The sequence below is a fragment of the Abramis brama genome (assembly GCF_963993115.1).
Source record: "Abramis brama genome assembly, chromosome: 24".
NCBI lineage: Eukaryota > Metazoa > Chordata > Actinopteri > Cypriniformes > Leuciscidae > Abramis > Abramis brama.
The window spans coordinates 27,467,013-27,487,930 of record NC_139986.1 but is presented as its reverse complement, the minus strand read 5'-3'; the positions used below and the strand labels follow the sequence as shown (position 1 = coordinate 27,487,930).

General features: G+C 36.5%; 3 protein-coding genes across 5 annotated transcripts in view; 1 reads left to right on the top strand and 2 right to left on the bottom strand.

The window, feature by feature from the left end:
- Window positions 1-20,918, bottom strand: part of LOC311075330 (uncharacterized protein) — a 250,040-nt gene that overhangs the window by 190,961 nt on the left and 38,161 nt on the right. The window lies entirely within an intron of this gene.
- LOC311075333 (uncharacterized protein) overlaps window positions 1-20,918 on the bottom strand; it is a 467,028-nt gene that overhangs the window by 410,440 nt on the left and 35,670 nt on the right. The window lies entirely within an intron of this gene.
- On the top strand, window positions 10,009-14,138 carry LOC311075672 (uncharacterized protein). Of its 3 annotated transcripts, XM_084103211.1 has the most exons (3): window positions 10,015-10,060; window positions 10,304-10,380; window positions 11,585-14,138. In XM_084103211.1, the coding sequence occupies exons 2-3, from the start codon at window positions 10,361-10,363 to the stop codon at window positions 13,194-13,196; spliced, it is 1,632 nt and encodes a 543-aa protein (XP_083959337.1). In that variant the 5' UTR covers window positions 10,015-10,060; window positions 10,304-10,360; the 3' UTR covers window positions 13,197-14,138. The 3 variants fall into 3 exon arrangements, with proteins under 3 accessions (XP_083959336.1, XP_083959337.1, XP_083959338.1); XM_084103210.1 differs by having other exon boundaries at window positions 10,009-10,060; window positions 10,304-14,138; XM_084103212.1 differs by lacking the exon at window positions 10,015-10,060 and having other exon boundaries at window positions 10,071-10,380.

The window sequence follows — 20,918 nt, the reverse complement described above, 5'->3', positions numbered from 1 at the left end:
TTGTCCCATCCTGTTTAAAAAAACAACTCTTTGAGCTTATTTTTGTGTGTGAAAGGTATTGGAAAAATAACTATTTATTATTACAGCATAACTGGCCATTTTCCCTAAGTTGAAGTGAGACTAAATTTTTAAACATTGCCTAATTTTTTATTTGCCTCATTTGCATATTTTTTTGTTGCCTAATTATGATCCAACAAAATGGGCCTAGAGAGAGCAATAGAGTATGTTTTAGCATAGCTATTATTTAACTGTAAAAAGTAAAAGCGTAGACCCTTTACTCTACAGTTGTTTGAACGACTGTAGAAGACGCACCTTCAAATAAAAAAGGCAATTAAGCAGAGTGTATATTGTAAATTACAGCTTTTTTTACTGGTCAAACCTAATTTTAGTAGCCACAGCACTCGAAGCGACTGATCCAGTCAGATTGTAATACCTATCACAACTAGACTAGTGATGTCAAAACAATCCACAGGATTTTGTGAGACTATGAGGGGTGGACCTCAGTTCTTCTAGATTTGGGGGCAAGATATTTTCTACATTTTAATGCATTAATCTGAACTTTGAGAGTTCAGAAATATAAGAGCTCAAACCCATGTTCAGCAGGCAGCCTATGAATATAAATCAAACTTGCATCACAAGTGTGTTGTTATTCTCAAATCATTTGCTGACCAAACAGAATTTCATTAAGTTTAGTAACAACATGTAACAATGTTTACATCAATTAATTTGGATAAATATCAGGTACCGTATATAGCTACATGTTAATTTTTCTCAAGGAAAAATCTCTCACTAATGCTGTAAACATACAGGGAGTTGATATTATTATTAAAGGTTGAAATTAACAACTCAAATATAACATGGTTTTTATAATAATAACAACGTTTTAATATTTTTAATGATATGAGTAAAATTATGATATGTAATATTGTGCATATATTTAGCAAAAATACTCTTTCTATAGGCCAAGTTAATTTTTCTAGCTATATGCTGTGGTCATGGCTTTTCTGAGGTAAATGTTACGTTACGTGACATTATTCTCCAGTTGTTTTATTGACCTATTTCTGAGGTCGGTGTGGTGCACTCTGGTGTTCCCCAGGGATCAGTTTTGGGCCCTTTACTTTTTAGCATTTACATTTTTCCATTTGGCCAACTTTTAAGAACACTTGGTCTTAACTTTCACTTTTATGCCGATGACACTCAGATATATATACATTCAAAACCTGATGTCAATATGCCTGTGTCTTTCCTTTCTCAATGTTTTACTGAGATTAAGAAATGGATGTCTGAAAATTTTCTCTGTCTAAACAGTGACAAGACTAAAGTGATGCTTATTGGTTCACCTCATCAGTTGCGTAAAGCAGAGTCCATAACCTTAAGTGTGGATGGCTCTGCTTTGCAATTCAAAACTAACCTAAAAAATCTGGGGGTGATATTTGATGCCAATTTAACATTTGACCATCAAGTTCGTAACACAGTCAAAACATCATTTTTTCATCTCAGAAACATTGCCAAATTGCGTCCCATGTTGACTTTCTCTGTAGCTGAAAAATTAATCAACACCTTTGTTTTTTCACGTATTGATTACTGTAATGCTTTGCTGGCTGGAGTATCTAGAGCTACCCTAAGTAAATTACAGTTGGTACAAAATTCAGCTGCTAGAATTCTTACAAGGACCAGTGCAAGGGAGCACATCACACCTGTCCTGGAAAAATTGCACTGGCTTCCTGTTAGTTTTCGTATCGATTTTAAAATTCTCATGCTCTCTTATAAGGCCTTGAATAATCTGGCCCCTCAATATTTGTGTGAGCTTCTAACCCCCTACACTCCTACACGTGCTCTACGCTCCTCTGAAGCTGGTCTTCTAACTGTCCAAACAACACGGCTAAAAACTATGGGTGATCGGGCTTTTTCTTCTTTGGCTCCTAAATTGTGGAATTCCCTGCCCTCTGAGATTAGGAATGCAGAATCCCTTAGTGTTTTTAAATCATCCCTTAAAACTTACTTTTTTAGGGTAGCGTTTGTGTGATTCATGTCATTATTATGCTTGCTTTTTTATTGTTTTCTTTTTTTTTTTTTTTTTTTTTTTTTTTTGGTTAGTTTTTTACTGTTTGCACTGTTATGTGTACCTTTTAAAAGGTATATGTACCTTTTAATTTCATATTTTTATGTAAAGCGCTTTGAGATGTTACTTTTAAAGGCGCTATATAAAATAAAGTTTATTATTATTATTATTATTACCCTACATGAACAGGATTATAATCGGTTTCCCTCAATAGGCTACCTCACACTCAAGAATTCCCCTTCTGTCGGGACAAAACGCTTAACTTAGCTTATGGACTAATACAGTGATATGAACGACCAAACTCGCACCTTATTGGGGATGTAGGCTGTAGGCTACTATATAGGCTAGATGGACTAAGAATATGAACGTAACGCGCAAAGTTTCATGCAGTGCGTTTCGTGATATAGGGGCATAAAATCAACACTTGATCGACACTAACACTTTCTTCTCTCTCTCTCTCTCTCTCTCTCTCTCTCTCTATATATATATATATATAGGTATATATATATATATATATATATATATATATATATATATATATATAGAGAGAGAGAGAGAGAGAGAGAGAGAGAAGATATATATAGTATAGTATAGTATAGTATAGTATAGTATAGTATAGTAGGCTATGCCTACGTGTATTGCATTAGCTTAAACTGGGAAGAGTCATAGCACTTGCATATTGTCCTCCTATTGTTAGTTTAACTGTAAATCGCTTTGGATAAAAGCGTCTGCTAAATAAATGACTAAATGTAGCCTAATAAATGTAAAATTGGCTTGACATTGGACATTCGCACATTTAGGGACCGTCTCTAAAGTGTATACAACATTGGCATACACGTTTCTAACTTCAATAGCAAACTTTAATTTATTTGAATAAATATCAGAAATCCAAAGGGTGCGCAGTATGCCTGAAACTACATGAACACTTTACAGTTGGTTTTATGACTGTAAGTCGTTCTATTCAAATGCTATTGAAGTTAGAAACGTGTATACCAAAGCTGTATACACTTTAGAGACGGTCCCTAAATGTGCGAATGTCCAATGTCAAGCCAACTTTATGCCAATGTATCACTGGGAAACGCCCAGAATAACGCGCAAAGTTTAATGCTGAGTCCATCTGCTTGCCTGCGAGTTTGGTCTTTTATATCACTGTAATTAGTCCATTAAGCTACGTTAAGCGTTTTATAGGCTATGTCAAGAAGGGGATTCCTTAAGTATTGAGGGAAACCCTAATAGCCTGCATGCAGCACATCGCCACAATATAAAGTTAAGGCCACTAAACAACCAAGAGAAATATATGTCAACCTAAAAAATGTAACATTGGATCTTTATATCCGCATCGGGGAATAACATTATAATCTTGTTCACGGTAGAGAAAGATGCTTGTAGGCTACACAGGGAAAGTAACCGTGAAGACACTGAATTTAACACAAAACCGCCTCATAATAATCACAAATACACTTACATTGCTGTAAATGAGTTTTATGAATGAATGGCTTGCTCTAACTGTTGCTGGTCTTCGTCAACAACACGCGCTTTTGCACCACCTTCTGGTGAGGTCGACTAACAGCAGATGGAGAGTATCTCGGTAATCTACTGCTTTTCCTGCAGTTCCGTTGAATTTACTGTCGAATTTGAACCACTGAATTTGTGGAAGTAAATTTGCAAAGCGAAATAAAATGGGACCGAAAATTGCCTGTTGAATATTATAGGTTGTATTTTTAAACAGTTTGAATATTTTGGAAGTGAAATATTAAAGGTAAATATAGATTATTGAATTTTTAATAATGAAAATGTGTTTGAAATGTTTTTAATTGAAATATTCACAGCTTAAATATTCAACCATGTTGAATTTCAGCCCATTAAAATGCAAGCCCTAAAAATGCAAGCATGGTTAATGCAACGCCTGTTTTTTTTCAAGTAGTGCAATTCAACAGGCTTTTTGTTTCAAAAACATTTGACATTATTTTACTTCCATATTCAGCCCTGGCACTGTAGCCACACCAGCCCACATTACCACACAAACACGTGCATTGAAATGTGAGGTATTAGGGGGGTTCTAAAATTTGAATTTCTCGGACCTCCATATATGCATTTTAAGGTGTTTGAAGGCCAAAAAATTTGGATAACAATAGCTTTAAAAGCATGTCAGTGGGCAGTAGCATAAATTATTTGTCAAGCAGATAACAGATTCGTAACCATGAGAATGAGGATAAATGTTGTAATGAATGATCCACAGTACAAAATGGAAATGCAGAATGTTTCTGCTTATTGTTGACAATACACAATCACATATTCCATACAGGAATGACCTTAAATGAGAAATCGTGCAAGGATTATTTTGCATAGATGTTACATTTCAATCAAACACCAGTGCAATCTTTTTGTGTCCAGAGGCAAATGAGCAATTTATATATTAGCATTAAAGATTGGTTTCAGCAACTTTTTTCTTTTTAAAAGTTAGAAGTTAGAAAAAGTTGGTTTTCTTCTATGATTAGTGCCAAAAACATTAAGTAACTCAAGAAAGAAAAAAGTTGCTGAAACCAACTTTGTGGGCTGGTGTGGCTACAGTGCCAGGGCTGAATTAATCATGTTATCTTCTAACCCCAGCCGCTGACGTTTCGGGCTCAGCCCCTGATGTTTTTAAAACCTAGAAACGCCCCTGCATATAGCCTGAAAACATCTCATCTGACAGAGGACTGTGCGGCGGTGCTGACTGCATTATTATTATTATTATTTTTATTGCTGTGAGATTGTTTACTGTTGCGCGCAAATCCTGGAGATATTCTAGGATAGGCTGAAATCACTCACGTGGTGCGTCTTTGTGTGAGAGATTTCAACAATCACCAGTCAGAGACAGCAACAAAGCCAAAGCACAAAGAAATAAGGCAGCTTATGATTTCGGGGCTTTTCATAGGCTATTGTCCGGTTTCATATTTGTCAGTCAACTTTTGAAAATACATTCGGGGCTGAAGCCCCGACAAAATCGTCTGACGCAGTGTCTGATCAAAAGTAACCTGCGTTGTCTTGTCTATTGGTGTCAGTGGCCTCTTTGCTCCGGGATTTTTCATTGCGTGAAAAAACGGAGAACAGTGTCAACATGATGCGTGAGATTTGGCAGCCCTGTCTTCACCAACAACATTGTGCATTATATTTATCAAAAAACGATTTTATCATCGCACTGAGGGGGGGGGCCTTTGGAGATAACTGGCCCAAGGGCCTTTACAAGTCATAATCCGTCCCTGGCCTGCCATATATGACATCATGGCTATCTGGTGACAGAATTTGTTCCTGCGCTGCTTTCTTTGCTGCTTCACCTGCGTGCCTATTTCCCATAGATGTTTCATCATCTCCAGTCAAGTGACGTTTGTCTTTCACTATGGCCACTATGGCCACTTTGGCCGGTAGTTGTACTGCTTCAGTAAGGTCTGCAATTAACCCTGAGTGGGATATTGGTTTCCCATCTGCAGCTTTAAAATTTCTTTGAGCCCATGTTTTGGCAAAGTGGTGTACTACACCACTTTGCATACTTTGAATCTGTATAAATTGTAGCAAATTAGCTGTATAAAATATTAATAATCAATAATAACTGGTTATAATTGATTATGAATATTTGGATCAGTTAATATAATTAAGGTCCTGTTCTTCGTGATCCCATTTTTCAAACTTTAGTTAGTGTGTAATGTTGCTGTTAGAGCATAAATAATACCTTTTAAAATTATAAAGCTCAAAGTTCAAAGCCAAGCGAGATATTTTATTTAACAGAAGTCCCCTTTCAAAGCCTACCGTGAATGGCCGGTTTGGACTACATCCCTCTACTTCCTTCTTTAATGACATCACTAGAACAGTTTTTTGACTAACCTCCACCCACAGGAATACACAAAAAAAGGGGGTGTGGTCTTGTTGCTCTCCCACAGAGAAGAGGAAGAGTTGCGTTTGTAGAGTGTGTTTGTCGCCATGTCGTTGAGACGCTGTTATTTTCATCCCGGAGTCAAATCACCTTTGTTTGGCCTTCCCAGGGATGCTGTACTTAGAGATCAATGGTTACAATTTATGTTTAACTCGGTTCCCGAAAATATAAAACATATATTACTAATCAAAACTCGTGCTCACGTGTAACTAAGGTAGGAATAAACAATGCACTTATTTTAAAAATTTAACAACACCATCGTTAATTCGACAGATCCATATACCACAAGCTTTTATAACAGTTTGTAACATTTAACATTACAGTTTAACCAATTCAAGGTAACAGCCAAACGTAAAAGTATGACAACTACTAAATAAACAGCTCACCATTGTGAAACATCCTGCAAAAGTCGTGCTTGAACAGGTTCTAATCGATCCTCTTCATCTATGTTCTCCGGGTCTGATTCCGGCTCAAATTGATAAGGTAATATTAAAGACATGTTTACAATAACACTGAGCGCATGCATCTCCACGTTATGGTAAGAGGCGTGACCTTTCCAGGCAACGAGCACTAAGCTGCTGTCGAATCACAACACAAGAACCGCGGGCACAATCAGAACTCGTTACGTATTTCTGAATGAGGGACTTCATAGAACAAGGAAGTCATCAGTTTTTAGGACAGTGAAAACAGCGGTGTACAGATAAATAAATTGTGTGAAAAATACAGTTTTTTTTTTACACGCAAAACATGAACACATGTTATATTGAACACTGTAAACACAATCAAAGCTTCAAAAACACAGGAAAAACGGGACCTTTAATGTCATAAATTAATATTACAATCAATTAACCTGTTTGTCCCATGAACACTCAGGATTAATTGTTTATTAACTCTAAGAAATGTACATTTCCGGGGCATGGGAAATGTCTTTCTTAATTTACAGTACTACTAAGAGCAGTAGCCAAAATCTATATGATTAGTGACTCCAGTTATGAGCTTGAGACATGGACAACTTTACGTGTGACATGAACAAGATTTTATTAACTAGTCTAAACTCTTAAACTACTCTAACATACACACACATACATACATACAGTTTACCAAGGGAAAGAGAGCTGAAGCAGAATACAGGGAAGCAAGAAGTTACAGCATTGTTTGAAATTCAGCAGATCAACAGCCTTGAGCAAACCATCAGTTTAGTTCTAACACGCCCTTCTTTAAAAGGGGAAAGGATACTTAATGTATCAAATAGTGAGACTAAGTTCGATACTTGCATGTCTCGCCAATTTGAATTAAACTGTCCAGATGCAATCTGTTAAGGCTCCAGTTGATCTTTGCTGATGTGGTCTTGATGAGAGAGAACCAGTGGTAGTCAGAGTATCTTTGGTGAATGGAAAGACAAGGCCGCAGCCTGGCACAAGCTTGGGGGTCCTTAGAAACTTCTAGTTCAGCATCATCTTCACATCAGCATTTCAGAAAAGAGTAAGAGAGAGCTGATCTTGTGATCAGTGACTTTAAAGCGTGAAGATGCCACACCTTCTGGAGGTGTTTGAGCCAATAAGACGTGTTTTCCTTTGGAGGGAAAATCTTTTACCACCTATTGTTCAAGCAGGCCTTTGAACATGTAATTTGATTGGATGTTAAAAACAAGTCTCTTTAAGATGCTTATAATACTAATGCGTCACAAAGTTAGCAAAATGTAATGTAAATTAACAAATGGGAAATGAAGACTGGAGTTTATAGAGACCAAACATGCCACACATATGATTTTGGTTAACCCTAATATGCAAAGTCTGAAACATTAACCCAATAGAGTTTACAAGAATACAAAAGCCAAACCACAATAAAAGGAAAATCACAAGGTGGGAAAGTTAGATACAATGTTTACACATTTCTCAAGTGGTTATATATAGAATATAGGATTAACAGGGTTTATTTCTCCTCCTCTGCAAGAGTTTAAGTGAGAGTCGCAGCTCTCTGGAAATTCCTTTGGGTCGTAAAACTCTTATCAGTCTCAGTGTGTCCTGTAACAGGAAACCGGGTTCTGCCAGTGTGTTAGCTTCATTTGGGATGTTAGTTTTTGGGGGAAGTTTCACAGGCCTTTGTTGGGAGAGTGAGTTTGCTGAATTATTCATTAAATAAATGAATAATTTGTGTGTGTCTGATTGGTCCAGACGCTACAAAATTATTTCTGCTCTATCTTTTGCGAGTATGCATGCTCTTGTGAGTGCAATTACCTCAGCTGCTTGTGCCAAATTGTGACGTAGAGCGTATGCTTTTATGATAGTGCAATTGAGTTTTATGATTGAATACCCACCAAAAAGAAAACACCATCAGAAGGTTTTGAGCAAGATCCATCTACATACATACTCTAGGGGTGCATATAACAGATTGTCCCTGGAGGAGCTGGATTGTTGGATTTCTTCCAAAGAGTTATGTGTTCTGTGTCGTGTCAGCCAGTAAGTCATTCAGTCCTTGCATAGCTGCAATATGCAGATGACATTCTTATCTCTGCTGAAACAGCCGAAGACTGCAGAAAAGCCTCAATTATCACATGCAATGTACTTGTGAAGGCAGGGTTCAAAGCATCGAATGAGAAGTTGCAGTGGGTTTTGACCAAAGTGAATTTTCTGGGACACACACTGACGAAGGGGCTTTTTTCCACAGAGAAACCTGTGGGGGAGTCAATGTAGCCTTGCGCAAGGCATGTCGAAGTGTATTGGCGAAATACAAACAATGGCTGCATGCTTTCATGCACAGGTGCACAAATCAATCACAGAAAAATAATGAACATTTCTAAGAACATTTCTTAGAATTAATAAACAATTAACACTGAGTGTTCATGGGACAAACAGGTTAACTGATTGTAATATTAATTTACAACATTAAGTTAATTAATTGATAATTAATATTAACTAATCCAAATATTCACAATCAATTATAACCAGTTATGATTGATTATTAATATTTCTTTGAGCTAACTCGTTACATATTATATTTTTGGATATATCATATACACACAGTTATTCAAAACCTAAAGCCCTTCTTTCATGAGCTCCTATTTACATTTCTGTACAAGATTGAAATTAATTGTCAGAGAGATGTTGAAAAATTCACGGTAAACACAAAAGCAAGATTGGAACCAAACTATTTTTTTTTTTTACTGTAAGAATTTGTGGTTAAGAATACAGTATTACACAGTCCGAAAAACCTATAACCTGACTTTTGGCCTATTTATAGGCCTATTCTAAATCCCTAATTGGTTTGTGTTCAGTAAAGCAATGAGTGTTTGCACATGTGAGGAGTGTGTGAGAGGCACTGATGAATTATGTGGCATTTTGATTGGTTGTGTTTGAAAAAGGAAATCAACATATTTCCTGTTAGATTGTTGTGTTACATAGAGAATTGTATGTTGTGTTGGCAGATAATTAGCCTATGGTTTTGCAGATTTGGTGTGTGGTTCTGGTGTCTGAGTGTCAGGTTTCAGAAATTGTGTGACAAGTAAGGATTTGTGTGTGAGCAGCAAACTGTAAGAGCTGGACAGGATGATGTGTAAATTTTTGTTTAAAGATCATATTTTTTCTTTTAGTACTGCCCTTCAGAACCTAATGTTGCCTTCTTGAGCATGAGTCATTTTTTATTTTTTAAAGATTATGTCAAATGATTGTTCCTTAAACAAATATTGTAGAAAACTGATGTTGTTTAAAATAATATGCAGAGAAAAAACCAAGTACTATATGCTTGGTGGTCCCTTTGTTACATACCTTATTAGTATTCCAAAGTATTCTAAAGTATTTGGATTAAGATACAACACTTGTGTAATCTAACAAAATACATTTACAAATTACTTTTTAAAGCATTTTGTAATCTGTAATGAAATACATTTTAAAATGAACCTTCACAACCCACATATTTTTCCAGTAATTTCATGTTTAAAACCTAAAATTTTGAAAACAAATAGTTTGACTCTTTCCTGCAAATCACATGATCGGTAAAAATGGGTGTTGGCTTGGTATAAACACAACCAAGTGTCTTCCCTTTTTCAAGTTCCTGAAGTGAGTTACAGAAGGAAGCATTGTTACAAACAGGTAATACTTTAAGTCTACTTGTTTTGCTCTTATGTAGGCTCTGTGGCTCAGTGTAGTAATGATTTTGATTATATATCTCAAATTGTGTATTATTGCTAAAACCTACTCCTTATAAATGAAGAAATCAAAATAAAAGGAAAGATTAAATGTTTCCATTGAAAAAAAATCACATTATAAATTCTGTCAAGTCTTTCTGAACTTGCATCTTATATAACAATTTTAACATTTATTTACTTGGTTTAGCATCAATTTGCTTTGTTTAGCAAAAAACCTTTTGGACTCTCTAAGCTGGAACCAGTCATGGTGGATTCTACTGAAAGGTAGGAAGGACTATAGACATTGGCACAGTAGGGCTGTTAGAGTAGATTTTTACCAATTAAAAATGAATACCGTTTTAAAATATAATCAGAATGGGTTGATGAAGCATATACATCATTTCAAAAGACACGTTCTGAGTTGTTAAAAAAATAAGACAAAAAAAGTAAAAAAGCATTATTTTACTTTTATTACGACTCATTCACCTACTGTAAGTCCTATGCTATAAAACCCAGTACTGGCATTTGTTGTCTTCTGATCCGGAGTTGAGCAAAATGTTTCAGCATCCTCCTTAGATTGTGTATAAACGGGCTAGGAATTTAAAAGATTGCAGTACTTGCTCGTTTTCAGAGTGTCAGTCTTTGTCCCTCTCAGAGTTTACTCAGTCCTATACAGAATGGTAATTATCGGTGTGGGAATTTTGCTCAGTGCAATAATACATTTAAAACATCATTTATTTTGTCATCCAAGAACTTGTAAAAATATATATAATCAATTCTGTGATTACTTGTGTTTCCACGCATGTTGTTTATTTGATCCGTTGTCCTTGTGGTTTAGGTTATGAGTCAATTGTCAACTGAAACAAAGAATTAGTGAACATAAGAGTTCTATCAGAAAAAAAGATGTAAATTATCCAGTTGCGGCTCATTTTCTATCTTCGAATCATGATGTTTCCTCCTTACGTTTTTGTGGGATTGAAAATGTGAGTGTGCCACCTAGAGGGGGAGATATTGAATTGCTCTTACAGAAATGTTGACTGTTTTGGATTTGTACCCTTCAGACTTTATCACCATCGGGGTATGAATGATGAAGCATTTTTTTTATTTTTTTTTTACTTTGTTATTGTTTACAATTATGTTTGAAACTGTTTATGATGATGTGGTGTTGATTATGTATTCAGTCACTGAGCTTAATTGGTTACAAATGGATCTTGACATTGATTGGTCTCGTGATTATTTTAAATGGGATTGAGTTTGAATATTTGTATATGCCTGATGAAGGTTGTGAGGCCGAAACGTTGCTAATAAAATGATACTTATTTGAAGAACCGATAGTGTGCGGGAGTTCCTTGATTTTTGTAGAATTATTATGATGAAAGTAGTGTTGATGAAAAGTTGCATAATTTTGCCTCATATCATTGGTAAAACAATTATTACTACTTTTACTAATTACATGCCTAACTATGTTGTTTTCTGCTTTATATGACAGACAAAATATGGCCAGCATGGAACAAAAACTGCACAATATTTCTAAAATCATTAGTCAAAGTGAATATGCGAAAGGTCGATATCGTCTAAAACCGAGAACAGACTCTCATGATCAATCTGAACCATTTAGGCAAAAGACCTTCGGGGAAAGAGACAACAACAAACCCCATAAAACCATTCTGATGGTTGGAGAAACAGGAACAGGAAAAACAACCCTGATCAATGCGATGATCAACCACATCTTAGAAATAAAGAGAGAAGACAAGGTTTGGTTTGAGATCACAGACAAGGATGAGTCTTTACAGATGAGTGATGATCAATCAGTTCACAGTCAGACCTCCAGCGTCACTGTTTATGGGTTTTATCTACAAGAGAGTCCAATCCATTTAACAATAATTGATACACCAGGATATGGAGACACGCATAATATTGAGAAAGACAAAGAGATCACCATAGGTTTGCTTAATTTAAGCAGATGTGATGACTATATCCATGAAATACACATAGTCTGCCTGGTGATTAAAGCAACTGAAAATCGACTCTCTGACAGACAACAATACGTTTTGGATGCTGTTCAGTCTTTATTTGGACGAGATATTGCTGAAAACATTGTCTTGCTCTTCACACACTCAAATGGATTTCCTCCTAAAAATGCTCTGACGGCTGTTAAAGTGACTAAAGTCAAGTGTGCAGTGAATGACAAGAATCAGCCTGTGTTTTTCCTGTTTGACAACTGTCAGTCAGAACCTGTTGATGAAGAATATGAAACAATACGTGAACAATCATGGAATCGCAGTTTTAAAGGAATGACAGATTTTTTCAAGATTCTTGACAACATAAAACCAAAAACCCTGAAGATGACTCAAGATGTGTTACAACAACGGAATCAGTTGGAAGCAAAAGTTTCCAATTTACGCTCACGTGTTCAAGTGATAGAACTAAAGCAAAAGGAGCTGAAACAAACTCAAGAAGCTCTGGAGAAGAACAAGAAAGATGTAGAGGACAATAAAGACTTTGAGTATGAAGTTGAAGTGCCCTACAAAGAATGTGTTGATATTGATCCAAAAAAGTGGCCCTTAACTAAAAAGGCGACATGCTGCAGCGTCTGTGAGGAAAACTGTCATTATCCAGGATGCTGGTGGGCCAGTGATCTCAAATGGTGCAGTGTGATGAAAGATGATTACTGTTCAGTGTGCACAAATAAATGCCACTATAGCAAACACATCAAAGAAGCAAAAATATATGAAACAAAGACAAAGAAGGAGAAGAGGACATATGAAGATTTAAAGAAGAAATATGAAGACAAAATTGGAGATGGTGAGTCTGTGGTCCAGAAGCTGGAAGAAGAACTGCAAGAATTACAGAAAGAGAAAATAAAGCTGGTGTTTGAAGCTTTTCACTGTGTGGAAACTCTGGAGATGATCGCACTCAACACTGATTCTCTGAACACACTTCTGCACATTGATTTTCTGATTGAGAAGCTGAAGGAAATAAATGAGACTGAAAAAGCAAAAACACTGGAAAACATCAAGAAGAGAGCAGGAGAAGGAAAACATGGAGCTCTGGGATACATAACAAGACAAGTAAAAAAATTAAATCCTGCAGCTAGTTAAAGAAAATCAGACAAGTGCACTCTGAATGTGTCCTTTTATGTGATATAAAGCTGCATTATCACTATGTATTGATGTGTTCATTTAAATTTACATTTTTTGAGTTTGTGTCCAATCTTGAAACGGTATGACTGTGTGTATGAGGCAGGTATGGATATGATATGGATATGATAGCAGTCCCATGCTAGCTTTTTTCAACAACAATTAATCAGACAATTGTAAAAAAAAAAAAAAAAAAAAAATCATTACACAGACAATTTGCTCTTAAACAGTGACATCTATTGACTGAATAATAAGAGATACAAGAATTCCTTTATAGCTGCTGCAATCATGTTTTTAAATTACTATTATAAAGTTTATAAATGACTATGACTATGTTTTTAAAATTTAGTTTGTGTTGTGTATGTTTGTTGTATGTTTAATGTATGTACACTATTACAATATTGTATTGTTTTAATGTATGTTTAATTTCTTAGATAATATATCACAATTGAGCCAGCTCATCTTTTTATGCATGCAATGATCTTGTCTCACATTTTGTACTGTAAAGTTTGGACTCAAACTAGTGATTGCTTTACTAAAAACTTGAGATGTTGTATAATCAGGCTCTAAAAATAATGGTAAAAAGCCAAATCGATTGGATAATTGTCATATAATTTCTTTTTTTTTTGGAATATGCTTAGTTTTACTAATTTTAAAAATGAGTCATATATAGATTTTTAAATGTTGGCACAATAAGGCACCACCTGTATTATATAAATTGATAAAGAGACAAGATAATACAGACAGAACTAGAAGTACAGCAGGTGAATAATTGTAGGATTGATTACTGTAGAACTACACAAGGGCAAAGAGCCTTTTCTGTAAAGGGTCCCAAACCTGGCACATGTTGCCAAATGAGTTTAAAGCAGTATATGATATAAAGTAATTTACATTGATGTTAAAGCGCTGATTAAAAATTATTATTAATGTTATTAATAATTAGTTATTAATGTTGCCAGGGTTGGAAGTATCCTTAAAATAGGTACAGGTTCATTTAGGTATGTTTTTGCATGTATGTTTAAATTATAAGCTACTGTACATTAGCTGAAAGCTTTATTCTATGATAAGCATTTTTTCTTTCCTTTTTAAAATTTTAATTAGAAAAGCCTTTTTACAGACCCGATATGCAAATTATCTTATGCTATACTCTCTATGTGCATATTTCCAGCTTTCAACTGGAATCATGTTTTTTTTTTTTTTTTTTTTACTGTCCCTTTTCAAATAAACTTATAAATAAATAAAATAATTCCAAGTAAATCATTTGTGGTCTAAGTGTTTTAAAATAGAAACAGACCTGTTTGTTATAATGTTGCCTGAACTAAGAGAGATGAATGACCTGCATGATTCTTCATTTCCAACCAAAATTTTACAAGATAAAATTCCAAGAATATTACAGCCAATGCAATTTATCTGATATACTGTACTTGTGCTGTTGAAAATTAAAAAGTGTATCCTGTGCGGAGGTCTATCTTGTCAAAAAACCTGACGCACATATAAATTCTCCCCTTTCACATCTGTCACAATAATTTTACTTTGTTTTACCTTTGCACTTTAAATATTATGAATTTCTTAAATAATAAAACTTTAACAATATAAATATGGAGTTAGATTTGTTCCTTTATTCCAAATAAATAGAATATGATCCACAAGACAAACGACAATGGAGGACAGATCATTTGTCTGACTGACTGATGGGACAAAACCAAACAAGTATTGTTTTTTTTCTTTCTTATATTCTTATGTTGGGTTTGGCAGTTGAGTGTCCATAGGACTGTGTAAATATTGTTTGAAAACTCTTTCTGAACTGCACAGTGGACTGGTTGCTCAGTGCTGGTCTGAATGGACTTAATGGTCTAAGAACATATGAACTCTAAGCTACTATGCTGGATTGAGAACTCAGTCAAGAACTGTTAATGTGAACTTGTGAAACTGGTGGTTTGCACCCCAAATGAGTTGAAAAGGAATGAACTGAATTTAAACTAACTGATTTCTTTTTGTTGAAAGATTTTGTCATCTTAAATGTCATCTCCCATATATTAAGGGTTCCTACTTTTTTTTAATGTTTGAATCCTTTGTGTGATTGACTGACTTAGTTGAAATTTAGTAGGTTTAATCACCTGTTTGGCACCCCAGTTAATTAGGTCAATCTGTTACAGTATCAATCAAAGATTTTGAAGACAGTACACAAATGAACAGTCTTAAAAGCTTTTCCATTAGTACTATAGTAGAAAAGTAATTTTCAAATTCTTTAAGGAATACTGAGATAAGGGGCTTTTTGTTAGAAAACTTATGAATGTGAAATTTGACTAATAAAATTAACCTAATTAATTACAAAGGCCACCTTATTCACTCTGTTATCATAATTTAAATATCCAAAAATTATTTTCAAAATGCAAAACAAAATTAAAGAGTAAATTTTCCTTAATAAACATAGACACCTCATACCATAACTTTTTCACATGACTACAATGTCAGAAAATGTGAGTAACTGGGGTAACTGTTTCCCCAAAGAGCAAAAGAGCAGCTTACATCAATGTCTTTTTTAAACTTACTAAGAAACTGTTTGACAGGGTATAGAATGTGTGCATTATCTTGAAAGAGATTTCTTTGACCTTGTTTGTAACAAAAAACTTGTGAGATAATAACCAAACACTTTTCCAATCAAGGTCATTAACAAATTTAGTCCAATAAACAATAGAGCAAGATTTGGTAACAACCTCCTTTAAAAATAGAGAACATATAGATTTGTTATTGTTTTTGGACTGTAAAAAACAAATTACCACATACTGGGTCAGCTGGGTTAATAATGGGCATATCAACCATTGATAACACCCATCTACATAAGGAAATTATTCCAGAATTGATTGCAGAAAATAGAAGAGCAAATTCCTTGGGAGTCACAGGAAAATTAAAGTGCAAAAGAAACTCGTCATATGTCAAAAGGTATCCTTGAGTGTTAAACAAATGACAAACTAAAACAATACCCTTTTCAAACCAGCTTTTTAAAACAATACTTTGTATACAAAATACAACGGTTATTCCAAATAAAACAACTCTGCGGAAAGAAGTTGTGCTTGTAGATCAGTTTCCAAACCAATAAAGCTTGAGCATGAAAGGCAGAAAAATAAAAACTTTACATTATTAAAAAAAGAAAGGCCCCCAAGTCGGTCAAAAATAAAATTAGGAATAAAATTCCACAAAGGTTTTTTCAATTCCGTTTCCCTCAGATCCATGGTGTAAAACACCAACATAACACAGACAAGTATTAGAAATATATATAAAACACATTACAAACAATAAAAAACATCAGGCACATGAGAATTTAAATATGTTTACATTATAAAGTGCAAACAGTATGCAAAAAGAGAGAGCAGCAATTGTAAAAGTGTCTGGTGCATTGTGTGTGTCTATTTGCTATGGGAGTGAAGAGTCACAGTTCAGTGCATCTAAGGGAAGGGCAAACTCTAGGCAGAGAAACTCAATCTTGCTCACTTTTCGAGACAACTCCCAAATAACTAACAGCTTCTTTAACAGAGATACCATACAATGGGGGAGCTTTTCAAGGCTAATATTTCACTTTTTTTAATATTAAGGTATGACCTGAGGCATTTGAAAACAACTGAATACTTTTAATTGCCTGATGAACCTGGCTAGAGTTTTAAAAAATTAAAAAATAAGGCTGTGTCATCCGTTAGTTGACTAATTAAAATACTTCTACCAGCAATATAAATTCCTTCTAGCTTACTATCCTTAATAAAATGACAGAAGGCCTGTGCTACAATAAGAAAAAGATATACGGAAACTTGACAGCCCTGCCGAATTCCTCTTTCTAGAAGAAATCTCTGTGTTGTACAATAATTTCACTGAGCTATTTCCTCCTGCTTACAAAGTTTTCATGGCATTACAAAAATAGGGCCCGAAACCAAAACGCTCTAAACAGAAAAAAATTAAAGGATGCTCAATAGTGTCAAAGGCCTTGAAAAAGTCCAAAAAATAATAATGATTAAACTGTCATCCTCAATAAGATCAGAGTAATCAATGAGGTCGGAGCCAAGTCTAATATTATTAAAAATATGGCAGCTTTTCATAAAACCTGATTGATTTTCATCAATATTCAATTCAATTCATCAATGGGTCTCCAGTTGTCTAAGAAAAGTGTATCCTTTTTAGGCTTTAGGTATTAAGCAAATGACACCCTGCTTCATACTTGCTGGAAGCGCAGAGCAATTTAAGATCTCTATATACACTTCAAGGAGGAAAGGGGATATAATCTCAGAATAAGACTTGTAAAATTCAGACGTTATCCCGTTGTTACCAGGTGACTTGTTACTTTATAGTTGAGAAATTGCTTCCTTAACCTCAGCAACAGTAATAGGTGAAACACAAAAAACTTTTCCATCCTGACTAATAGAATTAACATAAGCAAGGTGCTTACAGAATGTAACTAAATCAGCTATAGAACTATCCAAATTTGAATAAAATTTATAACAATATTGGGAAATTTCTTTAGGATTTTCTGAGACAGACCCCTCAATATTTAATTGACAAATAGAATTGTATTTAGCCCTATTTTTCTCATGTTTTGATGAATTCTGTTCTCCAAATTCTAGCCAGCTTTGCCTTGTAAAGACCACCCATTGGCCCAACGATGGAAGTCCAACGGTATGGGCGAAGGGATAATGCGTGTATGTCTTTTCAGCGCTCCAGTGAAGTTCACTTAATTTATTAGAATTTAGTTTCAATATTACTTTAGCTTTGCGCTTAATCTGACTCCAATTTCAAATGATAATCAAATTTATATTGTGTTTCTTATTAGAAAATAATCAGAAATATTGATTATTAAGTAATTTAGATCTTTGATTACTCTGGGTATCCCATGTAAGAATTGAGAAATTAGAAAATGCCGGACAGTCTGGTTGAGGAGCGACCAGACCCTGAGAAGACAGGATCTTGCTGGAAATTACCATTTGAACTCACCATTTGAGACAAAAGTCTCACCTCAGAATACATATCTTTCCCTCTTCCCCACTCCCCCTCTCTCATGCTGAGACTACATGAAAATTACCCCAAAGTACATATGGTTTAATGTGAATGATTATCATCGAGTTTTATACATGTTTGGTATCATTTGAAATGTCTCAGTGCGACTGGTACAAATGTCTAATTTCCAAATAAGTAAATCAAAAGGTAATAAGGTTTTTAAGAGTTTAGAGATAACTGGCACACAAAGGAAGGTGGTCTCCTGGCAAATGGTCTCCTACCCCCAAAAGGTGTAACCTCTGAATGTAAATTCCCACTGTTAGCAGATGTTTCCATGTGAAAGAAGTTTAATGAAATATAATGAAATGCAACAAAGGGTTCAGGGCCTTTTTGTAACTCAAGTTGGCCCATGATGTTAAGAGTGACCAAAACTCTTAGCATTATGTATTTTAATGTCGGGTTCACATCTCTTCTCTTTATTCCAGAGCATTTGATGTTTTGTATCAATTATCTTTGAATTGATTATGTAATTGGCATGATACATTTACCTGACATAATAAATTGTTACATTTGATTATTCTAACTGACTTTGACATTATTTTCATTAAAGAGTTAAAAAGAATAGTCGAACATTCGCTCACTTTTAATGATGCACAGATATCATTAAAACCTTTTCATTTATGGAGTCAGATGAAATAACGAGAAAATACATATGAGAAAATGTATTGCATTTAATCAAAAATACTTTGCCATGAGGAAAGACAGTAACACGTAAAGACCTTCCACGCTGGTCGGATGCCGGACTTTGGGCCGATCAAGTGCGAGTTTACAGGTGATGACCTCGGCTCCGTGATCTCGCAACACAGGCCAGCAACGTCCTTTCCAGCAAAGTATCAGGATTTTAAAATCAAAAGGTTTGAACATCTTCTCTTTCTTCCGCCGTTGTGGTAAGTCAATTCTTTTTGCCTTTTTAGAAGTGTTGAGACAAAATCAGCCATTGTTGTATTGGCTTTGTTGAAACAAACTAGCAACACGTGATGAGAATGAGCAAACAACAGAAAGCAAATTCTAAGTTTGTAAATGATTGGAAAACATGTGATTGGATAAATAAAAAGGCAGGTTTATGCATTTGTTTATGAAAAGCAAAGTTGGGAAAATGTAATTTCTCTGAGAGTGGTTCATAACAGAGACACATGGGTAAACCCACTCAGAGAACGCACACTCTTTCTCCCCATTCCATGGGAGCTGTTTAGCCACACAAAAGGGTTCAGCAACTCTGAACTTTGAACAAAATTTATAAATTGTTACGTTTGAATTTATTCTGAATTACATTGCAATTATTTTCCCAAGTGGAAACGGATTCGTATGTTACTGCAATTTTTGCGTCAGATTAGTGACGACTAATATTCGACACGGATTCAAGTGTACTTGGTTTGCAAAGACAGGTTTATTTCTGTTTAGAAGAGCAAAATGCTGCTTGACCAACCTAAACCTGGGTGTGTCTGTTTTACCTCTGTTTTAATTTAGTGTTACTTCAGACAAGTGTACGTGGGACACCATGGGCTTGGCCAATCCAAAGCTATTATAAGAGAAGTAAAGTTGGTCGACTAACGTCTTTAATGGTGGCCAAAACCTCTACTGAAGTAAAACGATTAAATTAAAGGTAGAAATCCGTTTAGCATGTGGGCATCCTGGAGTCCCAGACAGGGTTGCCGGGGACCATATACTCCAGGACGTCACCGGTGCAGGTGGCCACAGCGGAGCGGGTCGTGCGTGTGGCCACGGCGGAGCACCCTTGGACGGACACCAGGGCGGAGCAGACTCAGATGGACACCAGGGCGGAGCAGATTCGGACGGACACCAGGACGGAGCAGACTCAGACGTACACCAGGGCGGAGCAGACTCAGACGGACACCAGGGCGGAGCAGACTCAGACGTACACCAGGGCGGAGCAGACTCGGACGGACACCAGGGCGGAGCAGACTCGGACGGACACCAGGGCGGAGCAGACTCGGACGGACGCCAGGGCGGAGCAGACTCGGACAGACACCAGGACGGAGCAGACTCGGACAGACACCAGGACGGAGCAGACTCAGACGTACACCAGGGCGGAGCAGACTCAGACGGACACCAGGGCGGAGCAGACTCAGACGTACACCAGGGCGGAGCAGACTCGGACGGACACCAGGGCGGAGCAGACTCGGACGGACACCAGGGCGGAGCAGACTCGGACGGACACCAGGGCGGAGCAGACTCGGACGGACACCAGGGCGGAGCAGACTCGGACGGACACCAGGACGGAGCAGACTCGGACGGACACCAGGACGGAGCAGACTCGGACGGACACCAGGACGGAGCAGACTCAGACAGGGACCAGAGCGTGTGGCGCACAGGACGGGACCAGTAGCATGGGTAGCTTAGGCGTGTAAAGCACTGCAATGGTCCATGTAGGCGCCACCTCCATGGCCCTCTCAGGGTACCTACTGCCCCCCCCAAAAAAAATACTTGGGGAAATTCAAGGCTAAAGCCTCCGGGCTGGAAACGGCCTCTGGAAAAGGCTTCTGGAGCTTGATAGGCGCAGGCGAGGTGAGGAGCAGAGGCCGGAGCTGGCAGGGCGAGGCGCAGAGGCGGGGCCGGCAGAGCGAGGCATCTGGGTACGCCCACCGGAGCCTGGCGAGCTGAGCGAGTCCTCCTCCTCTTCCT